Source organism: Osmerus mordax, chromosome 20, assembly GCF_038355195.1.
Source record: "Osmerus mordax isolate fOsmMor3 chromosome 20, fOsmMor3.pri, whole genome shotgun sequence".
NCBI classification, from domain to species: Eukaryota; Metazoa; Chordata; class Actinopteri; order Osmeriformes; family Osmeridae; genus Osmerus; species Osmerus mordax.
In genome coordinates, this window is record NC_090069.1 from 7,582,861 (window position 1) to 7,600,697 (window position 17,837).

General features: G+C 40.1%; 1 protein-coding gene across 4 annotated transcripts in view; it reads left to right on the plus strand.

Annotated features, from left to right (window-relative positions):
• Positions 1-17,837, plus strand: part of syk (spleen tyrosine kinase) — a 39,679-nt gene that overhangs the window by 5,393 nt on the left and 16,449 nt on the right. For 2 of the 4 annotated variants that reach the window (XM_067258750.1, XM_067258751.1), the window contains exons 3-13: positions 469-629; positions 1,819-1,957; positions 2,182-2,260; positions 2,565-2,602; positions 3,106-3,150; positions 3,581-3,652; positions 5,265-5,343; positions 5,581-5,740; positions 8,456-8,665; positions 9,284-9,473; positions 10,355-10,495. In XM_067258750.1, coding sequence (XP_067114851.1) covers positions 469-629; positions 1,819-1,957; positions 2,182-2,260; positions 2,565-2,602; positions 3,106-3,150; positions 3,581-3,652; positions 5,265-5,343; positions 5,581-5,740; positions 8,456-8,665; positions 9,284-9,473; positions 10,355-10,495 — 1,314 coding nt within the window. The remainder of the gene's footprint in view (positions 1-468; positions 630-1,818; positions 1,958-2,181; positions 2,261-2,564; positions 2,603-3,105; positions 3,151-3,580; positions 3,653-5,264; positions 5,344-5,580; positions 5,741-8,455; positions 8,666-9,283; positions 9,474-10,354; positions 10,496-17,837) is intronic. The other 2 variants (XM_067258752.1, XM_067258753.1) reach the window with 2 other exon arrangements.

Genomic DNA, 17,837 nt, shown 5'->3' on the forward strand with positions numbered 1-17,837 from the left:
GAGTTCTAGGTAGTGGTGTCATCAATTATATGTAACATACACTGAATGCCCACAAGGATTTCTTGTATACCCATTTTAAAATGAGCAGTGAAAGATCAGTGGCGGATGGCATAGGGAGGTGGGGAGCTGGATAATTTAACCCTAACTCTAACCCTAAAAGACGACATGCCAGGTACTAGGAGTACAGTAGAAGACTAATCACCCCCTTCGATATAACCATCAGATCTGAGGCCATTGAAAGGAATATACTGTTAATCCTAACCAATAGTTCTAGCCCTCAGAGTTTTAAAACTGTATAGGGCCACAGTCTTCTATGTCAAGGGAAAATAATCAAGTCCATACAAATGCTTCCACTCAAGTCCATCGCAAGACCCCATCACACACATTGCAAGAGCAGCTAACACTTCTTATCCATTTAAAAACAACACAATGTGGACTGAGATGAAGGGTAGTTTGTGGTTTCCTCAGGGTGCAGCCCTGGACCAAGCCATCATCAGCCAAAGGCCTCAACTGGAGAAGCTCATTGCCACCACCGCTCACGAGAAGATGCCTTGGTTTCACGGTGCTATCACTCGTGAGGAGTCTGAGCCACGCCTACAAAGCGGCTCACGCACCAACGGGAAATTTCTGTAAGCTTTAAGCCTCATCTAGGCTTATTGTTTTTTGCATTTCTAGTTTTAAAAATATCTGAAATAATTGGAGTGGAGATTATTAAAAATGTCCCCAATAATACTAGGAAGTGGGACTTCCTAAAAATTTTGGGATTGGAAAACCACCCCCACTCTCAAAACCATGCCCCTCTCTATTTCAGTGATGGTAGTGGAAGAGGATGAATATTCTGTACACATTAACATGCATAAGAACATGGCTTTTGCTTTTTCCTTAACTTAGTTCTCATAAAAATGTGTATGCCTAAAACATGCATTCTGAAATGACATTCTACATGATAAATACTTTTCAGTTCTACTTTCTAGAGCTTGCTTTTCTGGGCCAAGACCTATGTCTATGGTAGACTAGTAAGCTACAACCAAGAGCACAAAAGCACAAAGTGGTACAGTACAGGCCAGAGACACTTCCACACAGACATGCTGCCTTTGAGCATTGGGAAGTATTTATAGAATATGAACCTTGTGCTGCAGAGCACTAACACTTGCCTAGGCTGTAGAGAGAAAGAGCACACTGTGGTTTCCGCTGTGTCAGTTTGCAGAGGACTTCCTGGAGTGACCAAAGAGCAGAAGCAGTGAAAATAAGTTTGAATGCTTTATTGTCTGTCTTGAGAATGCTCGAAAAGAAAGTTTCTTTACTCAAAAGTGTCTTTATAGAAGAAATACAATTGAGTAAAGATTTCACTTAAACAATTAACTGTTTGTGCTTATTGGAAACAAAAAGATTTTCGTTTTAAACTAGCACTAATTTAGCATAAACAAATCCTTGCCATTGACAATTTATTTAACATATTACATGTGGTTGAAAGGTTTCAATTTTTTATGTAAAGTTAAGACACCCCCACCTATACCACCTAGATATGCTGTAGATTGACAGTGGAGTAAAGTATTACTTATTTTAACTGGTGTCCTTTACATATACAATGATCTACAAACCTATTCAATGCCATTATGTATCTGTGTCTGGAGCCAACAAATGCATTACAGTACCAAAGTTGCACTCATCTGTATCTATAATACATCTCACCTTTACCTAGTAAGCAATAATGTAGCTCTAGGACACTTTCTCTATACACAGAAAGTGTGCTTTGTCACCCTGTCTCCCTCCTTTGTCACTGTGTTCTTTAATTATTTCCTATCCTCTTTTAAACAGTATTAGACAGCGGGACTTGAATGGTTCCTACGCCCTTTGTTTCCTACACGGAGGACAGGTCATGCACTATCGCATTGACAGAGACAAGACGGGCAAGCTTTCCTTCCCAGATGGCAAGAAGTTTGACACGCTGTGGCAGGTCATATTGTTATACATATTGTCTCTTCCAAATCCACACAACTCAAGTGTCAAAAAGTACATTTCTCATTCAATAATTAATACCCACAGATGAAGAATATGATGGGACATAAAATAACATTGTACTGTATGTATTCAGTTGTTTTAAATACAGTACATTTTGATTACCTAAAGTGCTTTTTGCCTAACTTTTTAAAAAACAGTTTGACTTGCTTTGTATCCTAGTTAGTGGAGCACTACTCTTACAAACCAGATGGACTGCTTCGCGTGTTGACAGATCCCTGTCCCCGACCAGAAGGAAACGGTACTCTACTGTACATGAATAAATAAGACTGTGCATTATTAATGTAATATCAATTTATCTAGATATCACTATGTTATGTATAAATGTCTTCTTGTGACCTTTGTATGTTACGCTATATGACGTTCAGTTTACAAGTAAGTTGAACGTTTAAAAAAAAGTTGTTTAAAATGACATCACATTGGAATCAAATTAATTATTTTGCAAAGTACCTATATGGTATATTGTGGCAGGATAAAATTTGTCTATGGATGTTGGATAATTTTAAGAAATATTTTAACGAATATGTTCTCTTCTTGTTATGCAGTGGCTATTGGCCGACCTCCTCTACCACGGGATCACCCTGTAAGTCTTTCCCAATGACTGTATATGTGTTTGTTTGGCCAGTGCGAAAAGTCAAAATCTGTATGTAATCAAGGAAGTTGAGTGTTGCTTTATCAAAAATATCAAGGACTTACTGAAAAGAGGAAATTGTAATTGTATGTTACAGTAGGGCTTCAAAGAAAGAGGGTACTGCCTTTCATTAACTACAGTTAAAATAGAAGTGTCAAGCACACAGACACGCTCATGCCATTCACAATAAAAAGTGAACAGTATATTTATAGCATCGACATTATCCACGCAATAAGCAGGACTCTCAACACAGTTACACCATTGCCCCACCAAACTCAACGTTACCAAACACGACCTCCAACTAATTCAGCAGTTAAATTAGTTTATTGTACCAGTTGGGAAGATAAATAAAGGTTCCCCCACCATTCTTTGTGAGGCAAAAAAAAATACTTTCTGCCAATATTGATCTTTCTGATTGCACATTGCTGACACTATATTCTTTGATGTTTTTCAAGGTTGACAGTTCTGGTATCAGTTCTCAAAAAGCTATTCTGTTCCTAGTAAGTAAAACTGACATTGTGCCATCTGTTGACATATTTACAGTCAAAGCTATGGATAAGTCTAAATAAGTGGGTTAAAAGCTGGGCAAATAGCCGTGCCTGTCTTGTTCTTGCATGAGATCTTTTGCTGTTGAAATTAAGTTTTGACTCAGATAACTTTTAATAAATAGCTGTATTACTTAAAAGTTACTATGTAATGAAAGTGAAACCCTTTTCTGAAGTGTAGGGACCCTCTAGTATGGATGTGACAGAATTCTATTTTTGCTGTAATTACCAATGATAGCCAGGAACTACAAATTATGAAGAATTATACTTGTTTACATTACAAACAGACCCTTTCCCTGAACAACTTAACCGCTGTACCTCACTTAACCAACATAGACATTAACAGTCCTTAACGTTCATGACACTCTGAAATTGTGATTTCTAGCAAGGAGCGACAGGTGGAATGCTCTCCAGACTCAAATCCTACACCTTACCCATACCTGGGAAGAAAGAAAAGGTGCACTAACACACAACCCCCCCTTCCCCCTTCCCCCTTCCTCACCCCCTGTGGTACGTTGGACCATATGCATCCACCTAACTCTCCAAATTGTGGTTTTGCTAAAGTGTGGTTTGCTATTTACTAACACACCTGTGAGATTTACCTTGCACTCTAATTTCTACCGTCTGTTTACTACCCTTCCCTTTTAATTGTTATTAAAGGTGATGACAGACATCCTCATTAGTATAACTATTGATTGATTGATTTCAATTGAAGATGTCAATTCTAAACAAGGTTTTTTTTATTATTATCAGGCCCTCTGTTTATAAACCAAGACAAACGTTGGTCTCGAAAACTAATTAAAGCATTGATGACCTGAGAAGGACATTTTACTTCTACGACACTATCTAGGCTTTCTCAACTTAAACTTAGCTTAGACTTAGGATATTCACAAAAACAACAAATATTATGAAATTGCCATTGAGAATTGTTGCAAGCAAAATTCAATCATCATTTCCAGGAAACTGTGACATTGTAAACATGCCCAAGATACAGTTCCAAAGTTTTATTGACTAGTCAATGTTCTTGAGTAAATTGATCTTCTGAAAATTATTAAAACCTATATGTTTAGTTTGAAAGCATATAGGTTGTAGGGCATGTAGGGTTGAAGGGCATGTTGTCATTAAAGGTTACTCACAGGTAGGATTTCAGCACACACTGACATTGTCTATTGTAGGTAATGGGTTATACTGTATGCCTGTAGTCTACATAGACTTCTTTGGGCTGGAATGCTAACCCTTGGCTACTATTATGTTCCCTACTTGTCCTTCAGTTGCATGTATACAAATCTAGACCTCTGCATTAAAATACTTTATATACTACTATGTGAATCAATTACCTTTTAAATTTGATACAGTCTTTTCTCTTTCATCGACACCCATGTATTATAAACATATACATTTGAAAATGCAAATTACATAAATGTCTGATTGATAAATGTCAATTTTCAATTATAAAATTTCACACTACAGATGTGTTTTATAATGTGATATACAAACACCTTAAGAATACTTTCTCATGGACATGAGTAATAGGGTATAAGCCTTTCCTCCAATTTCAAAGCATTTTATTTGAGTCAGGGGGTCTCTTACCAGTGGGAAAGTTCAAATAGGAAAAATAATTACATTGGCAAACAACTGGGGGGGAAAACGTTGGCCAAAAATGAGTAATTTTCTTCAAGTAGGCTGAGTATGACATCATGCTATTAGTAGTACATACTCAACCTAGGATATGCCTGAGGAATATTGACATCATAATCTCAAATAAAATGATGCTGATTTTGGAAAAAGGCTGGCTTTCATGCATGATTGAAACGTTAAAGTATTCTTAAGATGAACAACGTGTTAAAATATTATATGTACAATATAAAATAAAGATGGGTGTATTGTCATTGAAAGAAAGAGAATGAAGGATTGGTATCATGCTTTAGAAGGAAATAATATTTTTCATTTTTGCTTGTTTCATGCATTTATCAAATCATTGTTCCAGCAGAGTTAATACTATATTATTACAATATATTTGCCATTATATGTAATATGTCTTCTTAAACTTGTGTACTTTACATTACCAGAGGGAGACACGTAACAAAACCACAGATAACCTTAACCCTTATGAAACCAGGGTTCCTAATAATCAGGGGCTCAACAAAGGTAAGTAATGAGAGGACCATCATGTACAAATAAATGTTGCTCTGGGCTATACCTGAGATCTAAATTTCAAAATATATTATTTATTCAACATATCCATTGATATTAGCCACAAGTACTTGAAAATGTGGAGAAAAAAGCATTCCGTCTAGTAATCCCTATTTTAGGGATTACCTATTTCTGTCATTGTAAGTCAACTATCATAGTACTTTAAGGCGGTGTGTGTTGTGTGTTCAACAGAGGCCATGCCTATGGACACAGAGGTGTATGAGAGTCCCTACGCAGACCCAGATGAGCTTAGGACCTGCACCGTAGACCGCAAACAGCTCTTCCTAGAAGATGGAGAGTTAGGTTCTGGGAACTTTGGCACAGTCCTTAAAGGTGTCTACAAGATGAGGAAGTGGGTAACCTTGAACCGTAAAACACAAACTTACTCTGTGATGCAGAACCACTGCATTGTAGCACCTTCTTGTGGTCATTTTATATTACAGTTTTTCTCAATGGCTTTGGTTAATTTCTTGAAACAGTAATAACAATCTCAAAGCTCTAGGTGCATTTGTCAGAATAGCTTATATGGTACGGCACAACATGATAGCTCACCTGCAAAAGGTAATTTGATTTTTACTTTTCAGTTTTTCCTCAATCGTTTTTTTTCTTTGTCTTAACATTCTCTAAACTATAAGTGCAATCGTGCAGTTTGGGACATCACAACATCTATTTCATTACTATGTCACCTGGCAGGTAATTTAGCAATGTAGCAGACATCACAAACATTCCATGTCATAGATATTTACGCAATACATATTTACTATGTCAACTGACATATGAGAACTGTTTAATGGGACGTCACATCACAACTCTATTGCATGTCTGCAAAAGTTAGTTTCTCACCCAAACATTTACTTCATGCTTCAAAACCCATTCATTGTGTCAGTGAATTGGCCAATGCTACATAAAATGTTTAAAACAAATGTCATTGTGTGAGCCGTATTGGCTCACAATTTCTTTTACACATTTCCCTAACATTTTACAAAATCTTACATGTAAAGTCATATATACTGAACTAAAAATTACCACAAAATGACATCCATGCAAAAAAAAAAAAAAAGGGTTGATTGGAAAGATTGTCATTCCTATTTCATTACCATGTCACCTTGCAGGGAATTTGCCAATTTAGCAGACATGGCAAATATTCCATGTCATATTTATTGTATATACATGTATGTCTGACAGATTTTGATCATTGAATCAATCATGCTTGTAAGGGCTCACATGATGAAAGAATATTTTGAAGTTGTGAAGAGTATGACAATTTCACTGAGAAACAACTCACCAGTTTTGATCAGCAAGCCATGCGCATATAGTTATTGTGAACAATTGTAGAATCAGAATCAGAATTCGGTTTATTCGCCATGTATGTTATACAAACACGGAATTTACTGTGGCAGGGAGGTGCAAAACACTGAACATATACAAATCTTAAATTAAGTAAAAGTACAAAAGTTTAACTATTTCTAAGAACTAAACAATCTAAGAATACAACAATTTAAATATAAAATATATATGAAAATAAGAATGAGCAGCGTGAGTAGACAACTGTACTTTTTTGCACACAAGCTAAAACATGTGCAGTTTTTCTTGATTGCTAACACACTTGAATGTGTACTATGTTTTCTCGAAACTCTAAACAATATATAACAATTGATACTTCCACTGTTTTGGCCAAACCCTTGACTTTTGACTCCAAATTAAACATTGTAGTCAAAACCACATTATCTGTCATAGAAACCAAATTTTGCATTCAAAATACACACAAAGCTCTTAAATAAAATCAACCTTCTGAATTCTCTTTACACACTGCTGAGAGGCATTGAAAACAATATTATAAAAAGGTTTTCATGAACCAATAACTATAATGTGTCCCTGAATTTCATTTGACTTTAATCATACAATCACACAAATACCAAAATTGTCCTTTTTACAGGATGTTGATTTTCAATTCAAACATTCTAGAGTACCGTACTGCAGTTGCTTGTCAAACAATCATGCTTGTCACTGTAGTGGTCACAGTAATTTACTGTAATCACCAACACAAATTCACCAAATTGGAATCTGCGGAAAACAAAGTAGGCTAAGAAAACAAGGAAAGTAACATCCTCTGATGTTTGAGTCATTGATTCTTACCTGTTGCCCTTTTTATTCATTCCAATCTCCTGATAGCATGTTGAGTATTTTTGTCCGTTTGTGCGTACACATGGTAAATGGACTGCATTTATATAGCGCTTTTCTACCTTAGCGGCACTTAAAGCGCTTTACAATGTTTGCCTCTCATTCACCCATTCAAACTCTCACTCACACATACATACCGACGGCAGCGAGCTACCATGCAAGGCACCGGCCTGCCCATCGGGAGAAACTTGGGGTTCAGAGTCTCGCTCAAGGATACTTCGGCACATGACCTAGGAGGAGTCGGGGATCGAACCACCAACCTTGCGATTAACAGACAACCCTCTCTACCCCCTGAGCCACAGCCGCCCCACATGGACAATTGGTTGTTAAGCATTTGAGTTTGGGTTAGGGGTAAACCTTGCCTAGGACACCAAATGTGCTAGGACCAGCACTGGGTACGTGGTCTTTCTGCTGGGAATTGGCAAAATGGTTTTGTGAGGATGGACAATCGAGAAAAACTGTAATAAATAAGAAATTCCAATCTGGTGTGAACAAGAAACAAATTGTTCTGAGATTTTAACTTATTGTAAAAAATATATATATATTCTCATTGTAGAATTGAGCCAAAGAGATTGAGGAAAAACTGTAAATTACTATATTGATATTCATGGTATATCCCTGGTGTATTAGAATACCAAAATACAATAACAATGCCATACCTATCACAATAATAATTCTTGTTTGTCTAATCATAGCATCCAAAACCATAACATCTCATTGAAAAAGCCTCAGTGAATGCCATCTTCATTAACATAAATACAACTGTTGCTTGGTAAAAGACACTACAGTACTGTCGTGTAACACAATAGCCTATGTGTTGGCCAGGCCAATACTGATAAGCTCAGTGGACAGTCAAATTTCAGCAGTTCCCTTCTTTCCATCCCAGGACAGAGAAGCCGGTGGCAATTAAGATCTTGAAAAATGATGACAACAACCCGGCCGTGCGTGATGAGATGCTGAGGGAGGCCAGTGTCATGCAGCAACTGGACAACCCCTACATTGTCCGGATGATTGGAATCTGCGAGGCCGAGAATCTTATGCTGGTCATGGAGCTTGCAGACCTGGGACAGCTCAACAAGTTTCTGCAGAAGCACAAGTAGGTTTCCTTGACTGTACTCATTACCAGAGGCATTCATCCAAACCTTTTTTAAGAGATTGAAATACAGTAACAAGAAAAACTTTAGAAAAACCTCGTTATCTAGGGGAGAATGACACTCTGCTAGCCTACTCAAGTACAAAACCCTAGTAAAATCTTCCTGTATCCTTATTGTACTCACAAAGGTTGGTGTCTAATGTCTCATTACAGATGAATACAGTTATTGAACATGATCTTGACTCAGTTGTTTAAAGCTGTACTAGGTAATATTATAAAATAAATAAGAAAGATTTTTGAATTTAACCAACATGATTAACGGGGACAAAACTTTTCACTTACCTTCTGTACCTTTTAAGATGAAGTAACACTTTAATAATCCCTTGGCAGGGACATTTGGGTAATCACCCATGTCACATCATACCTCTTTCAAGTAACCCAAAAGTCACATTTACACCCACCACCACCAACAACAACTTTCAAGCCTAACCTCCCTGCGCTCTACCACCACATCACTGCAGTGCTGTATAATGTGTTTTAACACAGTAAATTATTGTAATCACTATTCCTCTTCCAGCGTATTACAGATAATGTATTGGTATTTAATTGTGGTTTTCTTAGGCAGATCTCCATTAAGAACATCACAGAACTGGTGCACCAAGTCTCTATGGGCATGAAGTACCTGGAGGAACACAACTTTGTCCACAGGGATCTTGCAGCCAGGAATGTGCTCCTTGTCACCCAGCACTATGCTAAGATCAGCGACTTTGGGCTCTCCAAGGTCCTCACAGAGGAGGAGAACTACTATAAGGTCAATGAAGGGCCTTGATATATAGCATTGTATCTTTTGAATTGTCTTTGATTTGTTTAGGAATTATTTAACTTAATCATTCCTGATTATGAAAACCACCCACTGTAAAATCAAATGTGTTTTTGCTAATTTGTTAGTTTTTTGGTGATGTAGCTGTCAATTGGTAGCATTTATGAGCATTTATTAAGATCAAAGCCTGTAGAGTAAATTAGGAAGCAATACTGGGAGCAACATAATGACACCAGTGAAAGTAATGACTCTGGAAACACAGTTGGGCTCTGCTCGAACAGCAGGGGTGTATAAGAGTGAGTTTAGGGGTCAGTGTAACAAAGTTGAAATGGTTCAATTCACCCCTCAATATAAATAACGCCTACCCATGCCTTGTTAGCTTGGAGAAACGCAATTTAGATTGTCTGTGTAACTACTGGTTGCATGGTCTGATTGACAATAAAGTTCACTTTGACTTTGACTTGGCTGTTTGGTTGGGTAACTGACCAAAGCAATATTTATGAGAGGTGATCAGTTTGGTGCATGAGTTAGCGATCTCAAGATCAATCTCTTGAGGGACCCAATGAGACGAAGCAATTCTGATGATCACATTCACATCTGTTACAATTTATGGTAGAGCAAGTGCAGACTTTAGAAAGTAAAAAGTTCTAATATTTTTAAAACATTGTGTCAAGTTAGACACATTTCTGACCCTCAATGCACTGTACATGCTACATCAGGTGGACTGATGCTGTCAGTCACAATCTTTGTTGCTGCTTTATGTGATGTTGAAACATATTCAGTCAATTTGTGTCATAAATAAATGTATTGTTATTGCAAAATTATTGCTCAATGATGTGTAATCATTAACCTGATTCTACTTCCTCCTTTAGGCCAAAAGCCATGGGAAGTGGCCAGTGAAATGGTACGCCCCAGAGTGCATGAATTTCTTCAAGTTTTCATCAAAGAGTGATGTGTGGAGTTTTGGAGTCCTAATGTGGGAGGCCTATTCACAAGGGCAGAAACCGTACAAGGTAGTACACTGATAGTATAAATAATAACAGCACTCACAATCATGCTTTTTTCATATTAGTGTTTAGTATCCCTCATCTATATATTTTTTTTAATTTGTATTACCTACAAACCTGAAACATTTCATTCATCAAAGGGCTTGACAATCAGTTGACTTTATGAGTCAAGGAGCATATGGGCTGTACTAGAACAAACAGTCATGCGAGAAATCTGTCTGTACAAGTTTTATAGTAGGATTTTAATGCATTACATTTACATTTATTAATTTAGCAGACGCTTTTATCCAAAGCGACTTCCAAGAGCGAGCTTTGCAAAAGAGCATGGGTCACTGATCATAAAAACGAGATAGCCCCAAAACATTGCGAGTAGCCAAACATGAAGCATACATTGTGAAAAGCAAATAAGTGCCAATGGGGAGAACTACAAGAGCATGTAGTTAAATAAGTTACAAATTAAACAACATGAACCTCAAAAGTGCAAGAGTGTACCTGTAGAAAAAAGCAAGCAACAATGATATAATATAATTCACAGCGAGTACAAGAAGTTAAATAAGTTACAACTAACCAACAAGAGCAACAAATCCCTCAGTAAGAGTCATTGTGTTCCTTGAGGAAGCTAACATCAGGTCCAGCAAATCATTCCTAAGTACCGTTGTACACCCGGAACAAGTGCGTCTTAAGCCTTTTCTTGAAAGTGGGGAGAGAGTCAGTGTCTCTGATGGAGGTGGGGAGTTGATTCCACCATTGGGGGGCCAGACAGGAGAAGAGCTTGGGTTGGGAGCGGGTGCTCTTGAGAGGTGGGACCACCAGACGGTTGTCTGGTGGTCCCCCAGACACCAACCGTAGGTGGTGGGTGGGGGTGTAAGCCTGGAAGAGAGACTTGATTTAGTCGGGAGCAGTCCCGTTCACTGCTCGGAAGGTCAGTACCAGGTAGGGCTGGGCGATATGGGTAAAAAATAATCGATATAGATATTTCCATTTGATAACGATAATTAAGACGATAGACCACAGATCCGTAGTAGTAGCAAAATAAGTATTTTCCTCAACTTTTCCCCTACACTCTGCAAAAGGTTTAGGCAGCGCGGTGTGAGAGACATGTTTGCGGCCAGGGAGCACGTACCTGGGGTCAAGTAACTTAAGCTTTTTAAAACCTTGCTTTTTATCAATACCTTGGCGCAAACTCACACTTTCTGCATGTTCCAACGAGTGATTTTGCTTCAGTCGGTGAAAAAGGTTTGTCATTGCTCTGCTCTTTGTCGGATTTCAAAAAGCCAAACCAATTCCAAAAGACTGAAGAAGACGAACTCTTTTTATCAATAATTTCTTCATTGGAAGTTGCTCCCTCACCATGGCTATCGCTGGCACTGTTTTCGGCAATATGACTCATTTTACGCGGTTAACATTAGCTACTCCACTTGAGGTGCTCAGTATATTTTAGTGCGCGTAGGCTACCATTTCTCCGCAACTTCCTGCTGCATCACAGAAATTAAATGGACTGCTGTTCTTAATTATTCTCTATCGACATTATCGATATTATTGAAAATGAATTAATGTTACGATAAGTTTATTGAGGGAAGTCATTACTTCGATAAATCGATAAAAAAAAAATTTGCCCAGCCCTTGAATCTGATACGGGCCATGATGGGAAGCCAGTGGAGGGAGATGATGAGCGGGGTAACATGGGAGTGTCTGGGTAGATCGAAGACCAGACGGGCCGCTGCGTTCTGAATCCTCTGGATAGGGCGGGTTGCGCATGCTGGGAGACCGGCGAGCAAGGAGTTGCAGTATTCCAACTTGGAGCAGCTGGGTGGAATGCTCAGACAGGTATCTCCTGATCTTCCGGATGTTGTAGAGGATGAATCTACACGACCGGGAGACCGCAGCAATTTGGGCAGTGAGGGAGAGCTTGTCATCCATCCTTCATCCTTGCCAGGTTCCTGGCAGAGGATGAAGGGGTCACCATCGCAGATCCCAGGGAGATTGAGAGATTGTGGGAGATGGAGGGTTTGGCCGGGATGATGAGAAGTTCTGTTTTGGACAGGTACAGCTGCGTGTCGTTAGCGTAGCAGTGGTAGGAGAAGCCATGGGAGGTGATGATTGGTCCAAGTGAGGTGGTGTACAGGGAGAAGAGGAGGGGTCCGAGGACATAGCCCTGTGGGACACCAGTGGAGAGCTGGCAAAGGCCTGACACCTTGCCTCCCCAGGAGACCCAGTAGGATCTTCCTGACAGGTAGGATGAGATCCACTGAAGTGCAGTGCCAGTGATGCCCATCCCAGAAAGTCTAGCGAGCAGGATCTGATGGTTAACCGTATCAAACGCTGCAGAAAGGTCCAGCAGGATGATGACGGATGACCTCGAAGCCGCTCTGGCAGACTGGAGGGCAGTGGTGACTGACAGGAGGGCAGTTTCTGAGTGGCCAGTCTTGAAGCCCGATTGGTTGGGGTCAAGCAGGTTGTTCTGAGAGAGAAAGTTTAACAGTTAGTTAGATACAGCACGTTTAATTGTTTTTGAAAAGAAGGGTAGCAGTGATACTGGTCTGTAGTCCTGGACGACGGCAGGTTTAAGGGATGTTTTTTTGAGTAGAGGGGTAACTCTGGCCTGTTTGAAGGCAGAGGGGAAGGTGCCGGAAATAAGGGAGGAGTTAAGGACATGGAGAAGAAAAGTTATGATGGAGGGGGTGATGGTTTGAAATAGAGGAGAGGGGACTGGATCGAGGGGACAGAAGGTGGGGCGATGAGAGAGAATGAGGTCAGAGATCTCTGCCTCGGACAGGGGAGAGAAAGAGTTAAGGAATTTAGTTTACATTTAGTCATTTAGTCATTTTTTTAGTTGGGTCAGTCATAGAGGGTGAGCGGGTATGAACGGTGTGCACAGGGAACTGGCTGCTAACGTCAGTGACTTTTTCCTCAAAGAAGGAGGAGAAGTCATCTGCCATCAGAGAAGGAGGGGGTGGGGTGGGGGAGGTGGGTTAAGAAGGGTGGAGAAGGTAGAGAAAAGTTTGTGAGGGTTTGAGGCAGAGTTAATTTTGTTCAGGAAGTAGTGGGTTTTAGCACCAGTTATGCGAGCAGAGAAGGATTAAAGGAGGGAGTGATACTTATCAAGGTCCAGACCTCTTTGGACTTGCGCCATCTCCTCTCAGCTGCCCTAAGGGTGGACCGTTCTTCACGAATAACATCCGTGAGCCACGGGCAGGGGGGAGAAGATTGTGCAGGCCTGGTTGACAGGGGACAGAGAGTGTCAAGTGATGCAGTTAATATGGACAACAGGGTGTTGGTGGCAGTGTCAGTGGGGTGGGACGTGAACTTGTCAATGGGAGGGAGGATGTTACAATGGAGGAGAAATGTGAGGGGGATAGGGAACGGAGTTTGCGATGGAAAGTTACGAGGGGTGGGGAGACAGGAGGAGTTGGGGGGAGAGAGACAGACAACTGGATAAAGAAGTGATCAGAGATGTGTAGTGGGGTTACAGAGGTTAAGTCAGTGATACAGTTACGTGTCAGGATGAGGTCGAGCTGTTTGTCTGCCCTGTGGGTCGCCGGTGTGTTCAGCAGCGTCAGGTCAAAGGAAGTCAGGAGCAATGCAACAATTGTTTAACGATTATCTCAAGAACCGGGCAGTGTGCAAAGTTGTACATTTTCCGGTGAGCATTTAAGAATCCAAGGATGTGCAGTGCAGTTTGACATTGTTTGGATAAGCGCTTCAAGAACCCTAAAAACTATTTGTCGCTAGTTTCGGAATTGATCCCTGTCCACCATGTTGAGGTGGTCCTATACATAACGATGAGCTGCACTATGGACTACACAGTGTAACTTTTGCTCAGTTCTAAGAGCCTGAACCACACTGTGTGTTAAATACTGTGTGTTGCTCGGATGAGTGATTAAATGATAACCAAAATATATTAAATAGTCCTATAAAGTGCATTGCTTTCTCTGAAAACCTCAATAAAGACAAGCGAAAGATTGCGAACGCAATCGCTAGGTAAGCAGGGTTTTCTTTATGGATCAAATGCTAGCTAGTTAACTAATAGAAAGCACATTTTTAAGTGGATATGCCATTTCAGTTTATACCATGGTCTGGGTGAATACTCAATTCTGATTGGCAGCAGGGGTGTCCGTTATCATGTGATAATGTACACCTACTAAGTAGTTTCAGTAAAACTGTCTGTTTCCTGTTCTAAATGATTGCGCTGGATACATAGTACAATGAGCCTGTGTCTAAAATGAGTAACCATAGCAACAAGTTCTGTTTACAAGCCATCGTTTACATTTTATTGACAAGCTAGCTACTAACATGTCAACTCGATCAAGGGGCAACAACTCCGCTTCCTCCCACTGTAAGAAAATGAAGCCAAAATATCCCGGATACGAGTGCTGCCATCATGCACTGGTGATGTAATTTGGAGCCAGAGTCTGCGCCGTAGTGATCGGGTGGTGGAGCCGTGGAGCCATATAAAAAGAGAGTTGCGACACTTCCATGGACTTCCATTGTAATCGAAGAATGCGGAAGTAAAGCGTGTCATGTGCGACCTATAGTTCCAAACGTTGTATATATCCAACGTTCAACCCCATTCATTTTCAGTGTTTCCGAAGCAAGTTAGCTGGTAAATTGATAAATTACTGAATTTTTTCATATTTCAACACATTAGTGGACCCCTTATAAATTTTTATTAGTAATATTTTATAATATATTATAAATATTTTAGTAATATCTTGAAGTAAAGCCAGCTTTACTTCAAGTTTATCGTAACATAATAGCTTGTTAGATTCTAATTGCAGTTAGAGCTAGACTGTAGGTCTAGTATCTAATGTAAACAACATTTTACTGTGGCTAGCTAGAGAGCATGTGTATCATTAAAGATCATGTAAAGTGGAATTAAAAATGAGTTTCAAGTTCACCACACCACAGAATAATGTGTTATTAACTACCCATCCAAATTCGAATGAAAAAAAACCCGACAAGTATGTTCAATTAGGCTCCTTCAGGCTCCTTCAGGCGTGTCGCCTGAAGGAGCTGAAGCTCGGCCCCCTCGCTGGAAGGTGCCGCCTCTCTCAAGTAAGCTACCTACGACCCAGATAATGGACGCTACGTCAAGCCGAACAAAACAGTATAGAATTAGAATGTATTTGTTCAATTAGTGAAACATACAGATGCATATAAATGAAATATTCCCCTGAGCTGTAACACAGGAGTAAACATTTACAGCAGACAGCAGACAGTGAGCTCTCCAACTACTTCTAGCACATTAGCTACCATTTCACCAAAATACCATCATTCTACACCGAGTAGCCTAATATCAAGTTAGCGGTTTGCACTAACTCATAGCAGAGATACCTCTGGAAAAGTTATCTAGTATAATTATAACAAGCACACAGAACTGAGTGATGAACTGCTGGCGGCGGTGGATGGTCCATGTGCGACCGGAGGATGAACGGCCGGGGGGCGATGCTCGGTACGGCTCCGCGCTGCAAGAGAAGCCGTGTGTTGGTGAACCCTGTCTGTCTATGGTCCATGTTAAAACTGTCCGCCGTGAAATGGTCAGTGGCGCAGAGGCGGCTGTTGGAGTTTATCCGAAGCTTTCCATGAGCGTGGCTCTTCACATAATCTATCCACCTATTTTTCCTTTCATTATCAACTTAAATGGCGTTGCAGCGCAGCTGGAGTTCTTGCATCCAGGGAAGATGCAGTTGCGGGTGGTGGGAGACATCCTGAAGCTAGCTAGCTAGCTGATGTAAGCTACAATAACAGTACAGCAGGAGGAGCCATTCAGTGATCTGACGTAGATGGGGCGAAATGACGTAGATAGGGCATTTTTTGGCTCCGCCCATTTAAACCTGATCTAAAAACGGAAGAGAAACTGTTCTTCGGTCTAACTCCACATTTCAGTGCGACAAAGTTTTTGCGCTTTGCACATGCTTTCAGGAACTCATTTCACACGTATATAATGTACTTAGAAGCAAAACATGGAATACTTTACAGGATCTTTAAAGAAGTCAGTTGGTTTTTTTGGTCTGTCAAATTAGTTCTAGTTATTGGTGTTTGTTGGCATACAAAGTTAGTCTTCTCTTATTAGCCTAGTTAGTACATCTGATTAGAGCTAGCAACAATGAATTGCAGATTTAGGGGTCCCCTATCGGCCAGCTAGCTCTCGACGCTCGTCAGGAATTTAAAACACTAAAAACCAACTTGACCCTCTTACTGGACATATTGTAGAATAAAATGTTTTATTAAATGTAATTGGTTGCCTTGTATATTCTGTTCTATTTACCAAACTCCTTTCTTAAATTTAGCAGTTGCTGGTGTGATTGCTATCTAGATTACATTTTACATTTAGTCATTTAGCAGACGCTCTTATCCAGAGCGACTTACAGTAAGTACAGGGACATTCCCCCCGAGGCAAGTAGGGTGAAGTGCCTTGCCCAAGGACACAACGTCATTTGGCACAGCCGTGAATCGAACCGGTAACCTTCAGATTACTAGCCCGACTCCCTTACCGCTCAGCCACCTGACTCCCAGATTAGATTCAACTTGCATCAAGTAGGCTACTACAAATATCAGACCCTCCAGGAATTCGCGATGTTGCGATCGCACCAATTCACGCGAATTCAACGATTCCCCGCGAATTCAGCGCTACATTGCAATTTTAACCAATCACCGCAATTTTCCCGCAACTTTGACCAATCATCGTTGTCTCCCACAACTCTCTCCAGTAGGGGTTAAATCCAGTGTTGTGCCTGAACGCGTTCATTGAACGAAAGTTCATGAACTCGTTGATCATTTTGGTGAACGTGAACTGAACGTACTGTATTACTGCCTGATGAACGATACTGTGAACGCGTTCATTCTGGTGTCTGTGAACTCTTTCACTCTTTTAAATTTCGTTCAATAAGGTGCCAGATTTATAGAGACTTCCAGGCGAAAAACACACAGTTAACAGTCCTGTATCCAGGGTTGCCCAACCAGTCAATTGCTGTGTGTGCTTTCTTCTACTGTCTATGCCTGGCAAGCGTGATAGCGCCGAGTTGCGTAGAGGCCGAGAGCGGTATTGCAGACAGATAGAGATTTTTTGTTAAAAAAAGGGAGATTCCTCCCTTCAATGCATGCGAATGTAAATCCTGGTTAGATAAGGATTAAAAATGGGATATGATGAAAATTGGCATGTTGGTAAGGTTATTTAGGGGAGCATTTCTCAATGGTTTTATTCTTTGATGAATGTTTGTTAATTACTTAATTTTCAACCAATAACTTAATTAAAATTACAAAGAGGGAAATTCGCAACTTTTTATCACAACTTTCACTTGCTCCCACTATTTCATCGCAACAAACACCTAAAAAACACAGCAACTTT